Source organism: Amphiprion ocellaris, chromosome 5 (assembly GCF_022539595.1).
Source record: "Amphiprion ocellaris isolate individual 3 ecotype Okinawa chromosome 5, ASM2253959v1, whole genome shotgun sequence".
NCBI lineage: Eukaryota > Metazoa > Chordata > Actinopteri > Pomacentridae > Amphiprion > Amphiprion ocellaris.
In genome coordinates this window covers 35,185,548-35,212,811 of record NC_072770.1, presented here as the reverse complement: position 1 = coordinate 35,212,811, position 27,264 = coordinate 35,185,548, and the positions used below count along the sequence as shown (strand labels likewise).

The 27,264-nt window shown below is 40.2% G+C and overlaps 1 protein-coding gene across 3 annotated transcripts in view; it reads right to left on the bottom strand.

The window, feature by feature from the left end:
- LOC111588010 (kazrin-like) overlaps positions 1–26,973 on the bottom strand; it is a 117,675-nt gene extending 90,702 nt beyond the window's left edge. For 2 of the 3 annotated variants that reach the window (XR_008601634.1, XM_023298107.3), the window contains exons 1-3: positions 26,516–26,967; positions 26,291–26,386; positions 3,326–3,483 (exon numbers count right to left, since the gene is read on the bottom strand). Coding sequence is in view for 2 of the 3 variants with exons in the window: in XM_023298107.3 (XP_023153875.3) it covers positions 3,326–3,483; positions 26,291–26,386; positions 26,516–26,789 (528 nt within the window). In the remaining variant the exon portion in view is untranslated. Of the gene's footprint in view, positions 1–3,325; positions 3,484–26,290; positions 26,387–26,515 lie in introns of all 3 variants that reach the window. The other variant, XM_023298106.3, reaches the window with a different exon arrangement.
- Between the last annotated feature and the right edge of the window lie 291 nt (positions 26,974–27,264).

Sequence of the window (27,264 nt, the reverse complement as noted above, 5' to 3'; positions counted from 1 at the left end):
CAGGTTCCTACTCATCCATCACCTCCCAATGCTATATTGTAAAAGAAAAAAAATAAATAAATAACAGACTGCGGGCTAACAATCTTTCATTCCAGCTTGCATACCACTGAGCTGAGGTGAAAGTGATGGCCTTTTGTTGAATTACCTTCTCTTTAATCAATGACACTGCATCTGAGAAAACATCTCCAGGAGAATGGCAGGAGAAGTCTGTATCCATCATGCAAGCTTGCAGTAGTGCTAACGGATGACACGAATGCATCACTGTGTCAAGATTCATCAGGAATTCATCAAAATGTAGAGGGAATGCAAATAAAAGGACAAATGGTTGCAAAAGATATGGATGAATTATCATCTCATCTGGTGCGGAGCAGACAGGAAGAAATTTTATCACTGTGGTATGTTTTTAAAAGTAATTTTTGCTACAACCCTTTTTTTTTTTTGCTTTTCCCTAATGACTAAAACAGTGCTTAAAGCTCTGGAAGTAACTCAAAAGAAAAAGCAGGCGAGAGGATTAAAAGGAAAAAACACCCTCCTCAGTTAAACTGTAAGTTGTTCACAGCATTGCTGAGGTTGGCAAAGTTTTCACAGCGTTGGACTGGATGTGCTTTGGGCAAGGCCAAGGAAGAAAACGCTCTGGATGCTATCCTGAGCAGATGTCACACTAATATGTCGTGGGAGAACAGACGTGCTTTATCGTCACTTAAAAGGAAAGTTTGAGACAAAATAAACAAAAGCTCTCAGGTATTCAAGAGTGAGGAATAATTAATCAATACCTGCAGTCTAATCTGGTGTTGATACACTCAGCGTTGTACTTGTCTTTGAACAAACATGAAGGAATGAATGATGTTCCATTTTTCATTTATGTAGTGCCAGTAAAAAAAAAAAAACTCTGTTGTGGAACTACTGACACTTCACGTGAGCTTGTAATAACATCTCTAAAAATTCAGTTGCAACGAGAAACTTTTCTAGTCGGCTGGGTGGCAGAGCAGTTAGTAAACTACTGAGACTGGTTTACATACTGGTTAAAGACAAAAGCTGACCCACTGACTGGTTATTGAGGGGTTCTGGTGGAAGCTTCAGCAGAGTGACGTGGTGGTTGGACATGCGCAGTGAACTTTGACTCAGATAAGGAACAAAGTTCATTTACACCAAAGACATTTTTGTTTTTAAAAAAAATTATAATAAATATTGTAATTTAAAATTTGCATTAATGTAAGTATTTTTGATTTGAAAAGAACAGCAGCTATAATTTTTTATGAGGAATTTCATGGTAACTAGTGTTATTTTTAGAACATGTCATGTGTCCAGGCAACTCACATGGTCTCTGCGGGCAACCAGGCACCCGCAGGCACCTTGTTGGCTACCCCTGATCTAGAGACTCGGAGAATCAATGTGAAGACACACTGAAGCTGTACTGATAGCACATAGGGACCCAACACTTTTTTCTGACACTTTATCTGTGTTTTTCCTTTAATTTCTCACCTGTCTGTACATCAACTCCTCAAGCTCACTGTTACACTTGCAGATGCAGCCTCCTCAGACCTGAGCTTTGGTTGGGCTTGCATTTTAGATTTCTTTGAGGGATAAGGAGTAATCACTAACTATAATAATCAGATAATATCTAATATCGGATTGCTATATTTATTACATATTCTGATTATTTATATTATATGATAAATATTTATAGTATATTATCCATTATCTATACACCGCTTAATCCTCACTAGGGTCATGGGGGGGGCTGGAGTCTATCCCAGCTGACTCAGGTGAAGGCAGGGGACACCCTAGACAGGTCACCAGTCTGTCACAGGGCTACATACAGAGACAAACAATCACTCTCACATTCACACCTACGGGCAATTTAGAGTAATCAATTAACCTCAGCATATTTTTGGACTGTGGGAGGAAGCCGGAGTACCCGGAGAAAACCCACGCGTGTACAGGGAGAACATGCAAACTCCATGCAGAAAGATCCCGGGAAAGCCGGGACGCGAACCAGGGATCTTCTTGCTGCAAGGCGAAAGTGCTAACCACTACGCCACTGTGCAGCCCTTATAGTATATTATAATATTACAAATATATTATTCTTATTTTTCTTCGTATTAGTACTATTAGTTTTAATCATTATTAGTAGTAGTATTATTGTTATTAGTATTATTATTATGAATAAAAAAATAAAAATGATGTCCACATATACTACCAGTCAAAAGTTTGGACACATCTTCTCATTCAATGGTTTTTATTTAATTATTTTATACATTGTAGATTAATACGGAAGACATCAAAACTATAAAAGAATACATGTGGGATTATGTTGTAAACAATAAAGTGTTCATCTTCAGTATTGATCTGCAATGTTCAAAATAATACAAATAAATGAAAAGCATTGAATAAGAAGGTGTATCCAAACTTTTGACTTTTGAGATTAAAATTAGGTTTTATTGTCAAATGCATGCTCTACTTCTGCAGGTGTATTCAAAAACCAGTTCCTATTGATAGTTTATGTGAAATTTAATTCAATCAATACAATTTTATTCATATAATGTCAATTCATTACATGGATCACCTCAAAGCACCTCATATAGTAAGGCTAAGACCTTTCAAATATTAAACACAGAAACCCCAAAAATTCAAGGTTTCCTTTGGATTCCCTTTGAGTAAAGCTGTTGGCAACAGTGAGAAGGAAGAAAAAACACCAGACAGAACTGGGCTCAGGGAAGCAGCTCTCTGCTACCACTGTAATGTTACTAGGTTTACGACAAATAGAAACGATAACGCTGCCAATACAATCATCTAATCAGGTTTGGGTTAGTGTAGGAGGGTACAAACTATGATAAGAAGAGATAATAGAATAATATAACTTAAGAGAGTTATATTTCAATGAAATGGCTGAAATCACTGTAATATGCAGATATCAAAAATGAGAATGGTTGCTTAGTTTCCATGTCCAAAATTTAGTCTCTGTCTCTGTCAATATTATAGTAAATGTGTGATTTCTGTATTGTGATGGGTACACTGCACTGATTCTGGTTTCTATATGTAAGCATGCATAATAATAAGAACTGAAAAGTAATTCACAACCTTAAATTTGTCAAACAATACACTGTCTGAGGGAGCAATAATTGAGCAAAATCCCACTTGTAGTAATCAGTGACTTGTCCCACTGTGTGCCTGATAAACTCATTGTCATCTATCTGTAATTATCCATCCGAGCTGCGTTATCTCCCCCTGGGCTCAACATTATTTGTAGTTTCTCTGAGACGGCTTTTGATTAGAGGAATGAGCATTCTGCTGAGTGACCTTGCTGAGAGGAGGGCGGCTGTACCTGAGCATCCATGAGCAGGTGTCTCATCAGGGTCATGGACTTCCTCAAGGTATCCCTCTCTCCCGGTATGAAGGCCTCGTCCTCGTCCGTCAGGCTACAAGGTCGGGTCACCATGAACTGAGCGATCTGGTCATTCAGGCTGTTCAGCGACTGGACGGCTGCAAAACAGGGAAAAGAGAGTCGTGGCGGTGAAACGTCAAACAACATGAAAGCACGGGAGTGGATCTGTGTTTCCTGCTGCACTCATGTGGGTCAAGGAGCTCTTGAATGTTTTGTAAAGCATTTTTCCCTCTCTCATTGGTGGCATTTTCTGGATCAGACTTGTGTGATTCGAGACACTTCATGGTTACAACTCCACTGTTCTCCTCAGAATAATCCCTCTTTTGGACAAGAGGGGGATCATTAGGCTAAATCCATTACTAAGACACAGAATCTCGTATTCAACCCATTATATAATCCATTGTGTAATGGACACAGTGCCAGTAATAATGTCTATTCTTCTTTGCCTCAAACTGTATTAACACAATGCAGGGTCAAGAAGCAGAGAGATTGCTCAGGGGTCTGCAGAAAGCTCTCTGGTCAAAGCTTGTGGGCGTCGATGTAGAAACGTCTGATCAATACTGACAAGTTTTGCTGAAATATACAAATTTCAAAGCAAACCAGTGGAGTGATACAAGAGCATTTTCTCAGAGGAAAACAACAAAAAGGAAAACATTTACTGAGCTGTCTGCAGAGAGAAGCGTGTTTGAAAAATCCAGCAAATACATTTTAAAGTTACACTCTTTTAGTTTGAAAAAATATTGCTTTTTCTCTTCCCGAGAGTTTCCTTGGTGCACTTAATGGAAGGAGAGTAACAGAAAAAGGAACAAGACTTGTTTTGTCCAAAAACCGAAGGCCAAAGATAGCAATTTTAGAATGATGGAAAACAGAACACACACAGCAAATCCTCACAATTGATCAACTATTGATACGAACTATAGACAACAAAAGTTGTTGTGGAGTGGAAATGATTCACTGATCATCATAATAGCCACAAAAAAATGCAGCAATTTTGACAGTGAATGAATGTTTTCAAGATAAAATGCACTTCCAGCTCCTAAAATAACAATCACTGTTGGGTTTCTTTACTTTTCTAAGACATCAAACTACTTCCTTTGGGTTTTGACTGTTGGTTCAACAGAACAAGTGATTTAAACAACCAGATCTTCAAGAAACAATGATTTTATCAACCAGACAATCAGCAGATTAAATGACTATGAAAATTATAGCTACTTACTGTAATTTTCTGTCAGCGAACCAGCAGTTTAACAAACTAATAAGCTTCTGTGCTTGTTTTTTCAGAACACACACAGAAATCTGAAACCTGTCAGGACATTTGCTCCGAGTCAAGCATCACTTTCTCTCTCACACTGACACCACTGTTCAGGCTAAGAGGTCAATTTGGGCAAGAGTGACAGAGCGACTGAGGCAACGTGTGACTCACTGAAGACAGTCAAGGTCGGCTTTTCAACCAGATGATCAAAGATTTACAGCCACACCTTCCGGCCTTCTCTTGAACCGCAGAAGCGCAGCAGAGAGAGGCATGTTTACGAGCACACGGCATCAAATCAGAGCAGGATGGGTGGGTGTGGAGGGGAAATAAAATGTTTACGACACAGGTTGATGACTGGATTCTAATTTGACATTCAACATTTACAAGGTGCGGGCTACCTCTCGGCCCCAAAGATGGCCGAAACGCGTTGGGTAATGGCGACGCTGCCGCCGAAAATGATACGCTGTCAAACTGGGAGAGCAGACACACCCTCCTCTCCTCTCTGCTACGTCTCAATTTTTATTCAGCACATTCTGTGAGACACTGTGATACATGATGGAGGAGACAGGCGGCTTTCTATAAAGGCAGCTTTGACTACCCTGAATATGTCAGCACACCATATCACAATCAGAATGCCACAGTCTTTTGACCAAAAGCATAAAGCATCGGATCGAATTGAAAGAAACAAAACAAAACATGTTGAAGTTTGAATTCGCAGAACCATTTGCAATAATTGATTGCCTCTCACTTGTGAAATTACAAATTGCTCCGGTCTCCAGGCTGCTGACATCCCTGATCAATGTTTGATTGCGGTTCAGCTTTGAGGTGTACATCTGCAAGTCTCCTACACTTCTACATTTAATATTCTCATTGGAGCAAACCAGACAAGGCAGCAGCATATGAGTGAACACCCCTGTCCTCTGCAGAGAATTTGCAAGTGAGAAAAAGTCAAACCCTGTTTTCACATCACTGGTCTCAGTCAGAAGCACATGTAAGCGTTCAACATGGCCTGCTGAAGCTGACCGTTTGTGAATTCAATGTTTAGTTTTTTCTGTCAGGAGAGGACAAATCTTGGTGTATTGAGACATCTCCAGTAACCCTCGGAGGTCTAGATATTTATGATTGTGTTTGTTGGAAAGCTTTCACCTTCGCTAGCGTCCCTGTATTGGCTACCTGTTAAATACAGAATTGATTTTCAGGTCCTTTCATGTATTCACAAAGCCATGCACAGGTCAACCAAGGCCATTTACATCCTCAGAACAGCTGCTTTTAACTGTTCCACAATGGAGCCGGTGGGTTGGAGGGATCTCACCTTCGCTTTGGAAAAGCCTTCTTCATTCAATCAAATGCTCCTCTTACATTGACACTTTTAACAGAAATATCAAGGTGTTCATGTCTTCAATGGCCTTTGGTTGCTCTTAGTGGCCTTCATATTTTAGTATTTTTATATATTTTATTTTAGAGCTTGATTGTATAAGTCGTTATTCTGTTTTCTCTTCCCTTTTAGTATTCTGTATACTTTTTTCTTTATAAATTGGTTTTATCTTGCTTTCGAGCTTGCTTTTTTGCACATATTTTTGCTGTTGCAGTGTCAGTCAGATTTTATAATTTGTCAAATCACATTTTTTATCCACATCAGAAAAGAGGTATTACTAAGATCTTCTTTAAGTGGAAAAAAATATTTGAGTCAGTTTGTTCTGCAGAGAGAAATAACTGGATATTTTGATGCATACATGAGGGTCATAATGTTGGTAAACCCTCTTCCAAGGTCCACCCGTCTATCAAATCAATCAAAACTAGTCTGTCGCACAGCGTACTGATCGACAACATAACAAAGTTTGCAGCTGCAAAGAAAATAAAACTTACAAATATTTCGTGAATATCCCTCAAAATTGCAGAACATTTCAAAGTTAGAAGGCTATTGTGTTACAATTGCTTTACACAAATACTTACTCCAAAAAAGAATAAATACATATCAGACTATACTAAAGATTAGTTAACTGTAAAGTGATAGCACTCTAACTTGCAGCTTTTTCAGTCAATAAAGGCCACTGCAAAACACCAGAATTATTAATAATTCAGCTTTAACCCTCCTGTTACGGGCACCAAAAAATATAAAAATTCAGCAAAAAAAATTCCCCAAATTTCTGAAAATTTGCAAAAACTTCAGAAAATTCCAATAATTCCTGAAAGGTTTTGCTTAAAAGTTTTGTTTTTAAAAAATCCCCCAAATTTGGTAAGAAAATTCTTTCAAATATTTTCAAAAAATGAGAAAAATCTTCCAAAAAAAAATCCTAAAAATATCTAGTGATTACATATATATCAGTAAAACTTCTTATGTTTTCTTTAAGAACATTTACAAAAAAAAATCAACCAAAATCCAGCAAAATTCGCTGGATTTTGGTTGATTTTTTGTGAATGTTCTTAAACATTTTTTAACATTTTTTTTCTCCCAAATAATGCTAAAAAAAAAAAAAAAATCCCAAAAATGTTGAAAATGTGGACATCAGAAGTTTCACTGTGAAAATATATTTTTGTCCACATTTTCAAACATTAAAACGGGTCAATTCTGACCCACAGGACGACACGAGGGTTAAATGTTAACATTTTTTTTAAAAAAAGGTCTACAAACATTGAGATATTTTTTGAAATACCACATCGCTTGTCTCTTCTTGATATGTAAATGAAACCATGTTACAATTGATTAAAAAATGTCTCTAGCAGAGTGTCTTCCATTTATTCGCCATTCACTGTATTTTGAATGTAAAAAATGATATACGCAATCATACAAATCAGAGGGATATTGTATTTTTTTGTGAAGCTCACTCCCACACACAGGTGGCCCAGAGCTGCTGGTGACTGTGAGATGCGAACAGCTCATTACAATCTTTGTAGCCACCCACAGGAGCAAAACAACATCAACAATGAACTCTAATGAGGCATGTTGGTGTTTTGTCAGCCGGTACAGTCTTTGTGAAAGGAGGATATAATATGCATAGAAAAAAGGAAAAAACAGCTCACTCATAAAAAACTGTCCCTGCTGTGGGAAAAAATACCCGCTCCACTTTCTGTACAGGTTTCTTGTTAATTTGTGAAATCACACAAAATATGAGTGAGGGAGTTTTTAGAATGCAGATGTCTGAAATACAGTCAAACATATTCAAATGAGTTCAGCGAGCTGTCCCACCAGGAAGTGTGATGAGGAGGAATATGAAACGACTCTTTTGCTCGTGCTTGCTTTGGAGACCAGTGGTGAGAGACGGCTGGCAGCCGGCCTCTGCCAAAGCAATTTGAGGAGGCTCCAAAAACGTCACATTTCCATCCCAAAAGGCCTCGAATCAGATGAAAGGATGGGTGAGTCTGTAAGAATCCGAGGCAATCCCGGGAGAGGAGACGGAGCGAGAAAGCTCGGCTACATTTCAATTACACCAATGCCAGATAAATACACAACACAATGCTGCGGAGGCACAAAAGCCTGCATTGAACCTAAACCAGGGGGCATCTCCTGCACTTGGGATGAGAGCTAGCAAAACGTTCATGTTGAATCTTTGCAAAAACATGCCACTGCAAAGTTAACTGCAGGTTTGTTCAAAAGCAGGGATTTGGACAGATCAATTATAGCTGCGAGAAGTTTGCTTTTCACAGAAATAAATGAACCTCGCTCTGTATCTGACAACATCAACACAAGCCTATAATTTTCTTGTTGGGCTCTTTGTGCTCACTGTCCTCAGGAGGATCCGATTCACCCACTGATTGTACGACGTAATGCCCCCGAGAAATTGGCCGTTTTTTCTCCCCAAGGAATTCAAGTCAGAATGTCAGGAGAGAATGTCTCTGAAATGTAGAATGAATCTCATGGCTGTGCAGATCGATCAGAAGAAAGATAAAACTTGCCAAAACCTTTGAAAGATCCAGACCTATAAGTGTATTTAGGCATTTGGATGGAGATACATTTTTTTAGGTTCTGTGCTTTAGAAAATTCAATTTGAAATCCAATAATGTATACTGTTTATAACGCCTAAGTCTCAGCTGTAATTCAAGTGAGCTTAAATCATTCTAAAACTGTACTGGAGATGTAGCCCTTTAAAAACGCTGTGGCCAAACTTCAGGGATGAAAAGTAATTAGACACAAACACATGGAGCCATCCTACATCTTCCCTGTCGATGCTCTCGGGTTTCACTGCAGCTCTGAGCTCCTGTTTGTCACTGAGTCTCTCTGCTTTTAGTGGAGAGCAGCATCAGCATCAGACTCCTCACGTTGAAAAGATCTTTGGCTTTGGTTGTATGTTTACAAATGCTGTTCTGTTGAAAGCAGCTGGTTGATGCATCTGACCACACACGATGCTCCTGTTCACCTCCGCATTCATTTCAGCAGTGAAATCACAACAAAAGCATCACCATGTTTGACGGATGGGATGTTTTGGGTCATTGGCTTCATCAGTTCGTCAGTTGAACTTTGGTTTGTCTGTGTGTGTTTTCAACAACTCCAACCTTCTGCCAGGGGTTTGCATCTTGTGGTGAATCTGCTGTTTTCTCATGACTGTTGACAAGAAATCATCTACATCCTGGAGAGCATGCTCGGCTTGTTGTGCAGTCATAAGGGACTTTTTTTATCGTGCATTTGACTGACGAAATAATAGATGTGCAGGTTTGTGCTCCTTAATCGCTCTACTTATTTTTCCTGGCCACTCCTGCTTTTTTAGAGTGAAACTGTTTTGGAGAACCAGCTATTTTCTATACATCCAATCCACAGCTTTTCTAGCCTCATCATCATCATCTTCACCTGCATCATCACCTCTATGATACCTATTGACGAACAACTCCACCCCAATCTAAATGGCAACTCTCAACCCTGAATCATCTCAAAGCTGTGTGTGAGGTCTTTTGGGTATAAAGTAAAATGCCAATAAGTCAAGTGTCCGATTAAAGCTTCGGTATTTTCAACTCGTGTTCAAAGGGGACAACATATGTACTTCAAAAAGCATTTGATTTATTATGACAGTCATTTGTGATGCAGAACTGCCTTTGTGTGTGCAAAGCATTCATCTGTCTTCATGGGCAAACCCATTAATGTGTGAACATAGAGTGAATAATTGTGACAATAGATTTTCAGCAGGAGATTGACCATGACAAAACTGCATGGGTTCTGTATTTTGTGTGTGTTGTTGTGTGTTGTTGCGTTTCCCCAGAACTGAGGCTCTGAAGAATCAGAAAATCTGCCCAAAACAATCAGGCAGACAGGAGCTGAGGCAGACTGCCAGCCGTCTCTTCTCTGTCCATGGCAACAAAAGTCCCTCAAGTCCGCATTTCACTCTCATTTCCACAGTTCCCACAATGCAACAATCGTGTTTTGACTTGTTTAGATACTAAAACTGTATCTGATGTAATGAGATTTACGTCCATACACGGAACTAAATTCAGTCAGTCTCACAAAGATGCAGTCTACCACATGTCCACTGTGCATGTCTTGTATCCTGCTTTGTTACTTGTTAGAAAGAATGGCCAATGAACAATCATGTGCGTGTGAAATGTGTAAAATCAGATTTATGTTAGAAAAGTGTTCGTCAAGAGTATCATCAAATGGAGGTTCTGCTTTGGTCTGTCAGTGCTTTGGCATGTTTAAAAAGCTTTATCCTAATCTCTTCAGGTGTAATGTTTACCATGGTCACGATTTCACTTCAGCATTTCAGCTAAAACTTTATGGATTTTACAAAGCGTGTATTGCTGACATTGATAATGTCAGTAGCTTTGTGAGCATTTAATTCAGGCATGCAGAAATCTGAAAATAACTGCATGTGTGCTGTTAGCTTATATAGAATATCAGCAAATCATGAAATGCTTTATAATAGCTTACCCCGGCATATTAAATCATATTGCACATATTTACGGCTTTTATTTCGTTTATTATTAGTGAGCAAATTATTTTCAGTTTATTTTCAGGGCCAAGGGCATGAAGCAGAAAATATTAATGAGCAAGAGGTTGCTTTCTAACTGTTTTTACTGGTCAGATGTTATCACCCTGCAAAATAAATAAACCACATATAGTGTTTTTATATGACATCCAGTCATAACATGCACAATTTATTAGCATCAATCAGCCACGATATTAAAACCATTAACAGGTTAAGTGTGTATTATCGGTCATCTTGTTAGAAAACAATGGTCTGCTGGGATACTTTGGGTCCTACCATTCATCTGGTTGGAACTTTCACTCGTACACTACCAGTCGAATGTTTGGACACATCCTCTCATTCAATGCTTTTTATTCATTTGTTTTATTTTCTACATTGTACAATAATACTGAAGATGAACACTTTCTTGTTTACAATATAATTCCATATGTATTCTTATTCCATATGTATGTATTCTTAGTTTTGATGTCTTCAGTATTAATAATATACAATGTAGAAAATAATTAAATAAAAACCATTGAATGAGAAGGCGTGTCCAAAATTTGACTGGTAGAGTACCTAAACATTGTTGCAGATCAACCATACACCCCTGCAGGAACAGCAGTATTCTCCCGAAGCAGAATTTCTCCCACAATTGTTCAGGAACAGTTTGAGTAACAAAAAAAGCCCAAAGTCCCAATCAAGCATCCGAAGCACCAGAACAAGCCTTGTCCACAGAGGCCCCGCCAACAACCTACAGGACCTGAATGATCTGCTGCCAGCGTCCCAGAACCAGACACCAACAGAGGTCACAGGTTCGTGCCCCGACGGGTCAGAGCTGTTGTGGTTTTGTTTGGGGGATGATTTTAACCCTCCTGTTGTCCTCATTAATGGGCACCAAAAAATATTTCCTTGTTTAAAAAAAATTTAAAAATTCAGCAAAAAAAATTCCCCAAATTTCTGAAAATTTGCAAAACCTTCAGGAAGAAAATTCCAATAATTCCGTAAAAGTTTCCCTTAAAAGTTTTTTTTAAAATCCCCCAAATTTGGCAAGAAAATTCTTGCAAATATTTTCAAAAAAGTAGTAAAAATCTTTCCAAAAAATCTTAAAAATATCTAAAATGATTACATATTTATCAGTCAAACTTCTGATATTTTCCAACCAAAATTCAACGAATTTTGCTGGATTTTGGTTGATTTTTTGTGAATATTCTTAAAGAAACATTTTTACCATTTCTTTTTTTCCACCAAAAAATGTTCAAAAATTTCCCAAAAATGTTGAAAATGTGGACATCAGAAGTTTCACTGTGAAAATACATTTTTTCCCACATTTTCAAACTTTAAAACGGGTCAATTTTGACCCCCAGGACAACATGAGGGTTAACAAGGTAGTTTTAATGTTGTGGCTGATCATTGCATATCTAGAAAATCAAATTTAAGCTTCGAAAACACTTGTATTCAAACTTCAAATGTTATTCATCTCTGAAAGAAGTTACTAAAACTGTTGATTGTGGACTGCTTGAAGGACTGTGTTGACTTTAAGATCTGACATACGGCTGCTAAGAAACTGAACTCATTTTGCCTCAGACAGATTCTTAATTTCCTTGTGCACTATTCTCTTTATTAACAAGTGAATCTGTTAAAGGTAAAACAGTAAAGGCCTCAGGGCAGCCTGGAGGAAAACATCTTCACAATGAGGCCTGCAGGGCAGAAAAAGTTTCCAGTTCTCCCTGCAAATGTTCCACACTGCAGTTTCAATAGGATACACCATATCGAATTGTTAAAAAATAATCCTTCTGGAAAACTCACACTTTTATAACAAGTCTGCATACATCCAAAAAGCCAAATTAAGGATTTGATTACCTTGCTGTTTTAAGTTTGTTTACGTACGGCCACAGGAGTAATTTATTCAGTCTATTCTTACAGTGCCGGAGCACATTCATTAAAAGACCTATATGTAATTTAAAACAACTCAGTGGGAACACCGCTGACCATTTAGGTATAAAATTCAAACTACCACTGGGCATTGTGTAATGTAACAACTTCTGAAGACTGCCTGCAGTAGTTTAGAAGCAATAAATACAAATGTGGTATTGAAATCTAATCCTTAAAATGTTGAGATACACAGTGTGTCCTGAAGTTTTAAGACATTTTGACATCACACCTACTTGTAATCACATTTGTGGGCAAAAATTTGCAACCCTTCAGTCACTAGTGCATTAGTTATTTTATTTATTGATGTTTCTTGATAAGATTTGGCTCATTATAGGTTATCTCAAAGGTGTGGAATGTTGTTTAGGGTCAGGTCTCTGTGCAGGACTAAAACCTAGCAATGTATGTTGAAGCATATTAGAGGTTTGTTTGTATTGCACTCACATAAGGTTGAGGGATTTGTGCAACCAGACAGAAGAAGAAATTATGATCAAAACAGTGGAGACCAATAGATCTCCTGACTTTTAGTTCATACTATCAGTCCAGCTCCAAAATCCCTCAACCCTACATTTCCTATAATGCAGCTCCACAGCATATTTCATTAAACCCCAAGAATGCCCCCATCTTTCCACACCTCTCGTTTCTAGAATCAGACTTTCTGGTAATAATTTGTAGTCTTGGGGCGTTTCAGACACCAACCGTGAACCGTAATATTTCTGGTTCAAGCCCAGAAGGGGAGCTTTGCTGCATGTCATTCCAAATCTCTCTCTCCCCTGGCTTTCTGTCACATCTCTGCTGTCTGGCTCTGTTAAAAAGGCATAAAATGCCCCAAAAAATACTTGTGAAGTCTCAAGATGACATCATCAAGGTGATTTTCTTAGACTTTAGAAAACTCTCTGCAGACCCACAAAAGACCCTGTGCAGCTTAGTCTTTCAGGCTGAGCATCATGAAGAGTAACTGATCTCCAGGTGTAAATTAACACCCCTTTATGATTTCACCTATAATGGAACGCAAACTGTGAAAAACAAAACGTCAGCGGACAGCGATGTCACGCTTTAGGTCAAACTATGAAGATCAGACTACTTCTCACATGAAATCCTGCAGATTATGATGCAATGTCTGATTTGCATGTCTGAAAATACCAGCTAACAGATCAAACACTTCTCTCAGCTCAGGACATTAATGTTGAAGGTTTTACTCTCAATAACTTTTCAAAAAGGCACCTCTGCACAAGTCTCTAATCTACAAATGTACAGCAAGTGGTGTAAGGGGTTTTTTTTGCCAGAGAGATCATAAATAGTCAGATGAGGTGAACCCATTTCCAGCACTTTAGGATGGAGCAAACTGAATCACACTGTGACAACTGGTTCTACATAAAAGCATGAAGCTCCAATGAGGAAGCAGAAACTGCAGGAGGGATTTCATTTTGCCCACAGCAACATTGCCACCACCTGGTGGCTTTGATGCATGCTCCAAACAATGGAATGAGAACATCCTCTCTTAGCTGTCTCACTGACAGCAGCCTGAAAAGTTTCTTTTTCAAGAAGTTGTGACAAATCCATGTGTGCATGCACATATATATATATATATATATATATATATATATATATATATATATATATATATATATATATATATATATATATATATATATATATATATATATATATATATATATATATATATATATATATATATATAGTGGAGTACTGCACTCTGAGTGACTGCAACAGATTTGTTATCATTGTGGACAGGTGTATATATATATATATATATGTATCTCCTTCTAAACATCCACCACTGCCTCCACAAGCAAGGCTGTGAAGTTACTTGGGGCCATGAATCCAAATCATCACACATTTAAAAGGCAAAATGTGTTACATAATTAATTCCAGCCAATCATATTAACATTTCATCTGTATAAAATGTCCACAGGTTGCACTTTTACCAATAAAAATGTAATTATTTTCCAATAATAGCACAAATTATCATGAGAAAAATATCATCTCTGCTCTCTCCGAGTCTGATGTATAAATAAAACATAACTTTATTTTAATCACACAGAAAGCTCCCTCCACTGTGGCGTAAAAGGGGCAAAGTGCCCTCCACTGATTTTTGCATAACTTTGATCAGTGTGCCACCTAGTGAGAAGTACGAGAGATCAACAGTGAGCAATTGCTTTCTCTTTTCTTCCTTTGAGTCAAAGACTTAAAAAAACACAAATCTCGGGGGGAGAGTTGAACCGTCAGCTGAACATAAAAGCCTCCGATGGTCCTTTGATAATCTGTCTAAGGCCTCCTCTTCAACACCTGATGGAACCACTCGGAGGATTGTGACTCAAACAAAAAATTCCTCCACTCAGCCAAGACAGAGGTTCACACACAGGCAATTAATTTACAGATAAGGAACAGCACTCACTGATATCAGGTGCAATGGTCTGTGTAATGGCAAAAAGAGCGAGTAACTGTGCACTTGTTCAAAGGTTAGAGGTCAGTCAATGGACTGTTAAAGTGTTTTTAATCTTGAGGTTAATGTTAGCACCCACGGAAAGTCTTTAATAATAGCCAGATTCAATTACAGAGCAAGAGAAGGTAAAGACAGCAGAAATCCTTTACCGGCTGTATAAAATAGAAAGAAAAAAAATCCTCCCTCAGGTTCTCTTATATAATGATCCTTTGCTGACGTTCTGTGCACTCTGGAAGTTCCTGTGTTCCTGCAATCTACCTCTTCTACTTGTACACCAGTTAGAAACTTCAAATCTTTCCAAAAATGTGTTTGATAAGAACAGGTGCAAACATGTTGCACTGAGATGTGTAGGTGGAGAAAAACTGTATAAATGACAGCCGCAGCAGCAGATGCACAGGAAGACAAACTTTCACACATCTCTTCATTTGCATTGTGTTCTTTAAAGATTTATTGTTGGAGGAAGTGACACCTTTTCCACTTACACAGTAAAATCCTCCATCTGGATTTCACCAGTGAAATTTTAGAGAGCTGAGAAAGTTCCTGCCAGCGATGTGCTCCAAATATTACGACACAATGTCACCATTCGGCTGGTTATCCACAGGAATAACAAACATACGGCAGAAAATGGACCGAGGAAAGCAAGGTGCATCGCTAATAGCTGTTTTCAACGGCAGTTTCAAAGCATGAAAACGAGCTTAAGGAGAAACTTTGAAGATACAACTGGCAGACAGAGAGAAGAAACCTCTCTGCATCGGCTGAGATAAGGAGAGGAAATCAGGATCCTCTCGTCTTCTTAGAGTCGGGGTAAACACTGCTTGTTAGAGCAGACCTGTGTGAGCTCAAACATGACATTTCAAAATCCAGAGGCTGCATGCCGGAGTGCCTTTGGAAAGCCGGGGCTGCAGGCGACACCAGTGACAAGGCCGCAGCCAATTAGGACTGTTTGTGAGAGTTTCTGAACCCGTCTTTCACTTGAAAGTGGGTCAGAGTCGCAGCACAATGGCAGGTAGCACACAACTCACAAACTTGAAATAAGACAGATGGGGGATTAAATAGCTGAACTTCAAATTTGCTCTAATATGGGGTGACGGCTCCGAATCCATTACCATTATCAACCACTTTGATGCTCAGAAATTCAATTTCAGAGCAGGTCTCCAACAGTAGACGAGCCACTCTGAGTTCCGACCGCAGGTATTACCACTATCATTCATTAACACGTTTCATTGCAGGTAAACAACTCTGTGAGTTCAAAGGCACTTCAACTGAACACATTACCAAGTTAGACATTCCTGCGTGGAGAAAACTGTTTCCAACACATTTTGTGGGCTTTTTCACTTCCCTCTCACATCAAACACTCCAAACCGTGCTCACTCTCCATATTCACATGGCTGCTACTCGTGAGCCTGGAGAGGAGAGAGCTGAGCGCCGTTTAATGATGCTGAGCAGGTCTCTCCAAGTGAATGTCTGTGAAGGACAGCTCTGGACTCAAATGACATCAGAGTTGTGATGCAGAAATCACTTGACATAATTGCTGGTCTGATGCGGTTGTGAACGGAGCCGGCGCCTCTGATCTACAGTATCTGTCCAGCATCTCTGATCTCAGCTCCGTCCGTTCAGTGTGTCTGGTACAAGCTGCACACAGAGGTTGGAAAAAAGGAGCATAAAAGATTCATAAGAAGGGACTTTACAAAAAATCAACGGCACTAACTGTGCTGCAAAGGTCACTTATCTTTGGCTGCATTCATTTTTCTGCATTAGTGCACCAATTTTATACATCGGCTTGGTTTATTTTAATCTATATATCTGCTGTTGTCTCTTTTGATACCGTTTGTTTTTCACACTATGCTGCTGTGATAGACAGTTTTGTTTTGCATCTGAATGAACAGTGCTATATAGAGCTATGACAGGAAATAAATATGAAACTGTTCTGATGACAATTTACTCGTCAGTTATCATTTTTCAAGCAAGAATGGCCAAAGAAGTGCAATAGTTTGAGCCTATTAAATGCAAGAATTTTCTGCTTACCTATTTTCTATCCCTGCAAACTAAATAAACTGAGCTGGTAAGACAAAGCAAACAATTTGAAGACATCCCAACGGACTGTGACGGACATTTCATCTCATTGTTTTTCGGTACTGGAAACAATAATTAAAACAAATCTTTAGTTTCACCACTAGTAAATGTATTTGATATAGTGTGTGCACAATAGAAAAAATACAAGAGATAGTCTTTGGCATCATTTTACAGGTGCAGTCATGCCAAAAGCTGAGTGTAGACACGAGTGGACGTGAAAGAGTGCAGAAGATGTCTAATTTAAAACTCATACTGAAGGAGCTCTTTCCAAAGGACACATTTATTTATTTAGCAGGAAAGCAGAAATCTAAATAAATTCTGAGTGTAAGCAGGAAAGGCTGAGCTTCACATGAATCATTTGACTTCTAAAGACTCAATTATCACAGTGCTAATTGCCAGGCCTCATTTTGACTCCTTAAACATGCAAGTCTGGTTCCATTAAATGTTTTGCTTATTTTTTCCTGCCAACTGCACAAAGCTTTACTCCACTGGCAACACGGCTTTGCTTTAGTTAGTATTCAGTTAAAAAATAAAAGTCTAATTCGCCAGGCTTATTGCTTAATGTATTTATAATCTTACTAATGATTAATATTGTTTTTTCACTCAAGAGTGCATTTAAGTTGGTAAATGGAGGTTGTTTTTGCGCTGGGTTGTGTTGTGATGGCTAAAGGCAAAGTCAAAGCCTGTGAGCGGTGTCTCTTGCCCCCCTGGAGGCTGCGGAGCATTAGAAGGGGAATCACGGCTGCAATGTGTTTGGTCAAATGAGCACAAACTATTCTGTCATTCACAGCAGCGCTTTCTGAGTGCTTTACTTTAGCTGCATCAGTCTGAGGCATACTGAGGTATGAGGTACTGCTGGTTTGAAAAGGCATCCTCGCAGCAGTGAACACTTATGAAGAAATCAGCCAAGACCTTTCTAAGAGCATTAAGTGCCTGACATGGGACCTCAGTGAGACTGTGGAGGTGTCGGTAACAAATCCGTCAACAAAACTAGCAGCTAAAGTGATGCGATGAGACCCGTATTAAGACGCATTATCCAGGGGCATGTGTAGTGAACAAAGCAGGCACTGAGTGGCTGGTTCACACATGTTGACACAGAGACACTCTCATCTGCAGACATTTCACAGCCTCCTTATAAACTTCCTCCTTCCAGAAGGATGGCGTTGCCTCAGCGGGTTTCACTGTGAAGCTTTTTCTTATTAAGAGTTGCTTATCACCAGCTCTGGTTGTTTCTACTCTCTTGTGATCAAGTGACTTAAATTAAACCCAGCTCCTTTCTTACACTCTGCAGACATCTTAGGAAACTCTTGGCATTAAATATATTCCTCCCTTTGCGGTATAAATTGGTGGCAAAGCCCATGCACAGTCAAGCAGCTCGGCTCACGAGCATATCTGATTTACAGTGCGTAGGTTCAAACACAGCTCTGCTCATTAGCTCGTACACTGTCAAAACATCATTGAACTTTGTGCACTTTAGCCAAACGTTTGCTGCTTTTTCTTCTCTCTAATTTACTGAAACAACCGTTACGAACCACACACAAAAAAAAACACAGGGAGACATGTTTAATGAAAACAAAAGGCTCAACTTGAACTACAGAAATGCCTCCACAGTTGTCAAAATTCTCTGGTCATGGGCAGGGAATCAATCCAGTGAAAAGTCTCACGTCAACAGAGACGTAGACACACTGTGCACTGTCAGTCCCGGCCCTGAACTGCATGCCCTGCATGTAAAAGAGACGCACCCAGGGGAGAATAGGCTATATTTCATCACCACGGGAGCGCCTGCACTAACTAGTGATGCATATTTATTCAGTCTCCAAGCACTCCACATTTTCCCTTAGAACAGTTTTCTGCAATACAGAGCTGTGGTCTGATGGAATAGGCTAGTATTAACAATCATGCTGTGGTCTATAACAAGGCTTAAACATTCTGCAGCTCAGGTACTCGGGTAGCTGCAATACGGTGACAGCTTTGCAAATCAGACCTTGAATTTTTTTTTTTTTTGAAATATAGTTTTCTCTGTAAGTTCTCAGTTTGACTATGCTGTAGGTGCTGACTGATCTTATCCCAGCATCCCTCTTCTCCTCCTCACTTTGTGTTTCTTCTCCTGTTCGGTGACGGATTGTGACAAGACTGTGAGATGAACGCTGAAGTTTTGGGAAATAGCTAAGTGGAACTAAGGGAAGGGAGGAGGGGGGAAAAAGAGGCCAGAAGTGCTGGGCCCGGTGAGGCAGATATGCAGAGTCAGCACTCAGGCAGAGGGTTCAATGACGCAGGAAACACAGCAGGGACAAGAAACAGCAGTCTGGAAGCTGCTCCAGAGGTGTTTGAATGCATTAAGATCATTTTTCACCTCCACAACGCCAGTGTTTTCTTATTTCTGCCCAGCAATTTAATGTAATATCGATGTGTGTTTTTACCCTGTTAGGAGCCTGAATATTTACTCAAACATACAGTACAGACGTGGAGTCACAACACATGTTGACACAAACCCACAGAGACACACACAGCCATCATACAGTCGACAGGATGAGCGGGATTAGCCTCTCTGTGAAATCTGCTGTTGTTCATAGCTTCAACACTCTCCTGGCAGCTCAGTGTGTGCACGCTGCAGATCGAGCAGTGACAAATTTAGCTGCTTTAAAGTGCTGGAGATGAGTGACTATTAAATCCGAGAGATGTGTTCGCTGAGCGCACAGTATTCAGCTTATGTGCATCCACTTAAAATTTTGCAATAACCTCACTTTCCTACAAGTTTGTGTGTATGTGTGCAAAAGAGATAGGAGCAAGACAGAGGAGATTAAGAAAAAAGAGGAGCAGCGAGAGGCACGGCAATTTAAAAGTGCGAGAAACTACTACAATCCTTTAAAACAATGCTGCAATGGATGAAATGCTTAAAAAAAAACAGCAAAGTACTTTGTCCAAAAGATCCAGGAGACACATTAAGAGTTTTGCGGCACTGTGGCAACAAATCGTTTGTTTGTGGTGCAGGGAAGAATGCAGCAAACGCCGGGTGGAAATTAGTTTTGCACAGTAAAGTGAAGGATTATGTTGTGCTGCCTTACAGAAATATAAAACACATAAATCATGCATAACTATATGCAGTGTGTTGAGACTTAAAGTTTCCTCTTAACTCTGGAAGGCAGTACCTGACAGAAAATCTTCGAAAAAAAATTCTACACCTTTTCTCCCATTGTCTTCATGTAACATTTTCAAGCTGAATTTTCGATCTTAGTCTCACAGTATATATTCTTTTTTATCTTCACCTTCTGTTATGTGAAAACAGACAAAGCCAGTATTCGCTCAGAAAATATGGTGCACAATCATGGCATGCAAACTGATTATTGTGTTTACGTTGCAGGATTTCATGAATCTTCCGATATATTTTGTGCAATGAGAATTTTCCCCAGGTGACAAACACATCAAAGTTTTTACCTGTCCAGTGAAATATCTCAACATCTACAGGACAGACTGGCACAAACTTTGGTGCACAAGGGGCGTATCACAACAGGTTGAGACCCATAAACTGGGGCTACAGTCCCCATGGCCCTTTGCTGGAGGTCATTCCCCCATTCTTCTCCCCATTTTCCTGTCTTCCTCTCATTATGACTGTCAAATAAAGCTGCATAAAAAAATGGTGCATAAATTCACGGTTTTCTTCTTCATGAGGTTCACAGTTATGGTTCTGCTCAACACTTGCTTGGTTTATGACATAAAACCTTATTGAGCTACTGAAGCTCCCAATAGCCTTTAATGCACTTTGTGTTTCAATTAGTAAATGTTATCCTGCTAACTATGATGTGAACATGGTAAATATTATACCTGCAAAACGCCAGCTTGCTGCACTGTCAATGTGCCTATTTTAGAATGCTGATTTAGCTCCAAGCACCACCGTGTCAAAGTGCAACCTGACAGAGCCTCTAGCATTGCTGTAGACTCTGAGTTGTGACTCTTATATAAAGATCACTAAAGTCAGCCTTCAAATAAAGGCAAAATGCCAAAAAGCTAATAAAAGAATATAAAATATAATCAGAATGTCACACCATACCACTCAAGCTTAGAATCTGTCTTCTCATGCTGTGAGGTCAAGACTCAATTAAGTTCAGTATCTCCATTCAGGGACAAGATTGCTGTCAGTCAAGTAGAACATGTTGATCTCCTGTCAGAGACCAGACGAGTTGATTCTCAGAGCAAACACAGCGGTCAGTGAACTCCCATTGGTTTATCGACCATCCTGAGGGACAGCGTGCTAATGAAGATACATGTGATCTCCACCTGCCTGAAGGAGCATCTGCAGCTAACCACCCATCAATCCATCCAGCTGTAACAACTTTAGCCTGCAGAGGGCTGCAGGGGGAGCTTATCCAAACTCACACTGGCTGTGATGCAGGATGGTTTGTCCATCACGCTTACAAGAGGCACAGGAAGAACATGCAAACTCCACACAGAAACCAGCAGGACTGAACCCCGAATCCTCTTGCTGTGAGGAGACATTGCTAACAACCATCATGCTGCTCACCAAGTACAATTAAATACATTCAGTTATATACAAAAACACAGTGCCATATATGCACAGTCTGTAAATGTAATTGAATTTGACCAACTAATGATTTAATTTTCAGTAAATATTGACAGCAGTCTACCAGAATTAAGCTGGCTGTCTGACTGACCTGAGGCTGTCACAGCTTGGTGTGGATACACTGACTGACAGACACGTGTGGTCGTCTGCTCTCGGCTCCATAGAGGTTTTCAAATCCAATACGGGGATAAGAAGACGAAGGAAGATCTAAGGCTTGTATTGACTCGGAGGAAGTGATTTTCAGTGCTGCCAGGGAAACCCAGGGCGAAAGCAGGATCAATAATGCAAGTAAGAGTAGATAAACCACTGTGAGGATCGTATTAGGCAAATTGAGCAGTGGTCATATACATTGTTTGCATATTTAATATATCTCACTGAGCTTTTACAGAGTGCAGGGGAAAAAAATGGAGGAAATTTTATTTATCTGTCAAAAATTCATTTTGCTCTTATGGGATTAGTTTTAGTACACACCTGCACTTAAAGTGACTCAGTCAGAGAAGCACTTAAAAGAGTGTTTCTGTATGAATTATATTACTATTAGGGTCGATGGCCAGCAATCCTGGAATCTAACAGGGATGAGAACATTGGCCACAAGCCAGCACCTTGACTCCCCCCCACTGCTTAGCAGCGACGTGAGGATGGTTCAACACGAGAGGGAGAATAAAGGCATCCAGAGTTATAGGTCTCTGTGGGCTACACTGCAGGCAACCTTACACTGTGCCTGTCCTCACAGCACTTTGGTCCAGTGGAGCAGAAAGGTGACTGAAACCACTGCACTGTCAGGCCACGGCCATTTGGGCAAGGAGGTGCAGAGCCTAAGCTTGCAGAGATTTGTGCAAATGCAGCGAGGCTTTTTCCATGTAGGTGTTAAGCCTCGTGAACTTTCTGTTGCCGCAAGCAGTTTGAGAGCGAAAAGTAGGACAAAATGTTGGTAAAATTAAAAGCAAAGACAAAGAGGAGGGTGAGGAGGCAATGCAGGGAAAAAAAACTGCCAAAATGTAGTAAATAATGCATGTAGCTCTGACAAACAGAGGCCTTACTTGCTATTTACTTAGGACAAAATTACAGCTGTACCTGCAAAATGTTGTTAGGACAAAAAGGACAATCTTCCTGCAGATTTGCTTCACATATTTTGTCTGAGTACACAAAGTGCTCTGCAGAGGAGGAAGGATTTTATCTTGTAAACGCTGCAAATGATAGAACTCTAATTCTAAAAAGCTGCTGCGCTTGTATACTAACAGCTCTTGTGCTTTGTCATAACTCCATTTTCTCACAAGCTGTTTGTGTAAAAAACAAAAAAGTCACTTAGAAAAACAGCAAATTTCAGCTAAATACATCAAAACACAACAGGAGCCTGGAACTCAGATTTGCATATCTGTTAGATCAGTCCCTCCTGCTTGTGCATCCACTCTGACAATTAACCCATTCATCATGGCCCGATCAAACAGGATTTGCATAAGGCAGATAGTGTACACACATCGTACCGAACCCTCACGAGGCTCTGCGATCAAACAAAGACACAATGAGCTCAATGAAACTGAGAAAAGAAACAAAAAGGAAGAAAAAAATGGATATTTCTGCTGTACATAACATTTTTCTAATAGTTGCTATTGTAGAAGATTGCAGAGTTCTGCCTCTTCAGGATTCTACAAAGGAATCAAATAAAACTGTGTGCAAATATTTGCCCACCTCTGGCTAAATGATACATTTTGTTGATTTATGAAGTGTACAGAATGAAATACAGCTCATTAAGCGGATATTTAAAATGGCTTTTCTTGAAATGTTTGTGCCCTGTAGTTAATGAACTTTAAAGTTTGGAATGTACTCAGCAACATCACCACAGACTCTCAGTGATGTTCCGGTCAGGGAATAGACTAGCATGGCATTTGCAACTACAATTTGCAGATAATAGTGGAATCTTCTATCCGTGGTTTTTGCTGTACTAGCTGCCACACATCAAAACAGCAGAATATTGCCACTCTCCTGCTTGATAGTCTTTTTTTAAACAAATTTTTAACATTCTCCGTCCACAGTACATTTTCCAAAAAAGACTGAATTAAAAGTGGCTTTGCAGAGGTCAAAAGTTAATTTTGGTTTCATTCTGAGAACTCTTCCCCATGTTGGTACATCATCACCGCCCAGTGGAACAACACGACGCCACTCCTCTGTCAGCTTCCTACAGCTCATTTGCAGTCACACTGGAGTTCTGCTTTACCTATTCTGGCTAGCACACATGCATACTTATTTTCTCAGAAAGTTTTCCTGCTCTTTTAGATCTTGTTTTGACTTTCACATCTCTTAATGTCATTTCAGACGGTGGAACTTTGCAAGCAGAAAGCGCTTTGATATCTTTTTATAGCCTTCCTCTGCTCAGTGGGCATCAGTCAGCTTCATTTTCAGACCCTCAGTCACTTGGTTGTTGAGTGCTAGCACAAGGTTTGAAGACTCAGAGAATTTATCAGCTCTGGAACTGTCACCGGGTGACAGTCTCTAATCGAAATTCTTGGCCTTCATTGCATGCTCTAATGAGTAAAACTAGAAAAGTGTCCAAAAAATAACATTTGAAGAAAGTGGTATTTTAATATCCGCTTGTTGCAGGGGTTGTATTTACTTCTTTGCACTGAACAAATCAACAAAAAAATGTAATTTGGCCAAACTTCTGCATGCAACTGTGTGCAAACTGTGGTAATGGGTCACAAAAAGCCAGTATGTCACTTCAAAATGTCACAAGTCAACATAGTTAAGAACAACATTCAATAATATCGTGGGTATTTTGACTTTTGTAGTCTCTCTTGGATAAATGTTCAAATTCCTCAAACTTTCAGACTTCCATTTTGAAGGTTAGACAGGCTTTGCTGTCAGCCATGATGCAATGTGATACAATCATTCAGCAGTGACACACCCTCTTCTTGTTTTACCTCCTTTTAAACTGAGATGCCCTCCAGACAAACTGCCCCAGTCACACATACAGTACCATGAAACATGCATTCATGCACATTAATACAAGACCAGTTCATGTGAGAAATGCTGCACACATTTGAGCATTTATAGCTTGTGTTACATGTCTGACTTGTGCTTTGTGCGTGCTGTATACACATCCTGAGAAGGTCACCCCTCCTGCTTTCCATAAAAACATGAAACCAGTGAGATCAAAACCACTCATTTAGCAAAATGCTTCCAACATTCTGCCTGGTAGAAGCAGAATATTAATCAGGGCCCTGTGAACCTTCAACAGTAATATGCTCTTATCAACGCAGTATAAAGCCCAGGGATACGTTCAAATAAAGTGCATTATTTATTAAAGGGCGCTCTTGTGGAAAGAGGGGGCGAAGAACTTCAGCAAAGACAACAATAATCCGCTGCGCAAGATTTGCATTTTTATCTTCTTAAATAACTCCATGATTCACAATGCCAAAGATGAAATTTCTAAAACACAGCTTAATTAAGAAACACGTGTCGAGCAGCATGAATTTTCCAGCACAGGAAAAATGACTGATGTGTTTCCATTATTAGCTCCTGAGTTGCTTTGAAACTCCAGTCCAACATTTCTCTCTCCAGGTGGTAATGATGAGAAACACAGGGATTTTAAATTGATGTGACAAAGTTAACGTATGGGATGCAGCTCAAAAGGCAGTTTTATTTTGATATCTGCCTGGACTCTCCTCATTATCCCTCATAACTCTGTGTGAAGAATCACTTTGCATTTATGGCCGCATAGAGGCATCAAAGGCATTGACTAAGTTCTCGCAGCGTGAGGAGAGATACCAGGCCAGATGAGGGAGGATGCAGCTGACACTTTCATTCTGGAGACAAGTCAATCTCTGCACTTTTTTTTTTTCATCTCAGGGGAAATATGTATTCTGACCGTGTGCATTACATAATAAGATATCACTTGAGTATGCTTCATTTGTAGCGCTCCAAGGTTGTGCTCAATGTATCTACGCCCCTGAAAATTTTGACAGATTCAGTTTTCAATAATTTAGTTATCATTCAGAGCTCTGAGAGCCTCTCTGGATGCGTCACAGCCTGTTAGACTCAATCTCACTAATACCGTGCACCTGCATTATGAATATATTTCAGCTGGCGTCTTTGTTATTGATGTGACACCTGTAAAAATCCAGACCTGCTACTTTAGAATTTAATGTAACTACTAAAAACATGCAGAAATGTTGTTTGCTAACAAGCCTTTATAACTGATCCATTAACAAACAGTAACAAATCAACTAAACAGTCTGTGTCAGAAAAACCCTTGTATTTAAGTTCCTATGAAGTGCCTCTCTTTGCTAACATGCAACCCTCAGTGCAGCTGCGCCACAGCCCCAAGTTCATCCTGAGTGCTGTCTGACAAACATGTGCTTATGTAGTCGCCTCTTTAAAAAAACAATGCAATGCAACTTAATGCATCTAAACTGCTCCTCAAAAACTTCAAGAGCATGACACACAATCAGCCTTTTCCACAAGCATACATATCTCTGAAATCCTTCTCTTTCTGAAGATATATAACCCAGTTGTGGCCAAAAACAGATTCTTGTTGTAGCTCAACAGAGGTTTGTTGCACCTCTTAACATCAGCTCAATTAAAACGGCATTAAGACTGAGGATGGGATGGTGGAGAAAAGCTGAGGGTGGAGATCGGTTACGCTGGCGTGAGGGACATGCAGGTGGTTAATGATTTGTGATGTGAGGCTGGAGGTGTAATTGAGGCTACTCACTGGCTTGCATTAGCTGTCCCTGACGTCCAAACACCTGGGAGAAGGTGGCATGGCTGCAGGTGAGGGTGTCCTCCATGGCTGTCCCACTGGCACACGCTGAGGAGAAACGACAGGGGAGAATGATAAGGGAAGGTCAGTAACACTGCGTCACGTCAGGACGGGGGAAAAAAGAGGGGAATGAAAAAGAAAGAAAAAAAAGAACGAGAGAGGAGGAGGGAGGCTTGCCTTCAGTTGTAGAAGCTGGTGTGTGATCTCTGGTGATGACCGCTCTCCTCTGGACCCGTCCTGCTGCTGCTGCTGCTGCTGCCGCTGCTGAGGAGTGAAATGCAGCCCCTCGCTGCTCACACAAATATGAGCAGAACTGCTCGCTGCACAGATAATGGGAGGGGGTGTGCCTGCCTGCCTGCTTGTCAGCATGTAAGTGTGTGCACGCAGGAGAAAGTTCCCTGAATGTGTGTCTGCGAGAGCATTTTGATGTGCATGTGTGAGGGAGAGTCATGCAGGGTGGTAGAGCAGGTAGCAGAGCTGTAGGCACACTTGCTCTGCCAGCACTGATCTGGTGCTTCGCCTGTACTGGCTGACAGTCCTCTGCGGCTCCAGACAGGCTGGGTGGATGAGAGGAACGAAAAGAGAGGGGAGGCGAGGGGGTGAGGGCAGCGTCTACAACAGGTAAAGTCAGTCCTCCCTCCCTCCTTCCTCTCTCCTCCCGTCTTTACTCTCAGCGTAAGTAGACGGCAGCGTCTGTCCTCTGGGCATAGGACGGGGCTGTTGTTTTCAGATCTGTGTGAGTATATGCCCCCTTTTCACTCCTCCCCTCTCCACAGCCCTCATTTGCTGCGCCTCAGCAGTAACATTGCTCTCTCTCTCACACTCCTGTTCTCTCTCACATCTCTTACTCCCTCCACCCCACCCCATGCAAATCCCCTCGATCCATCTTAAAGCTCGGGCCGCTGCTGGGAAACAGATTCTAGCAA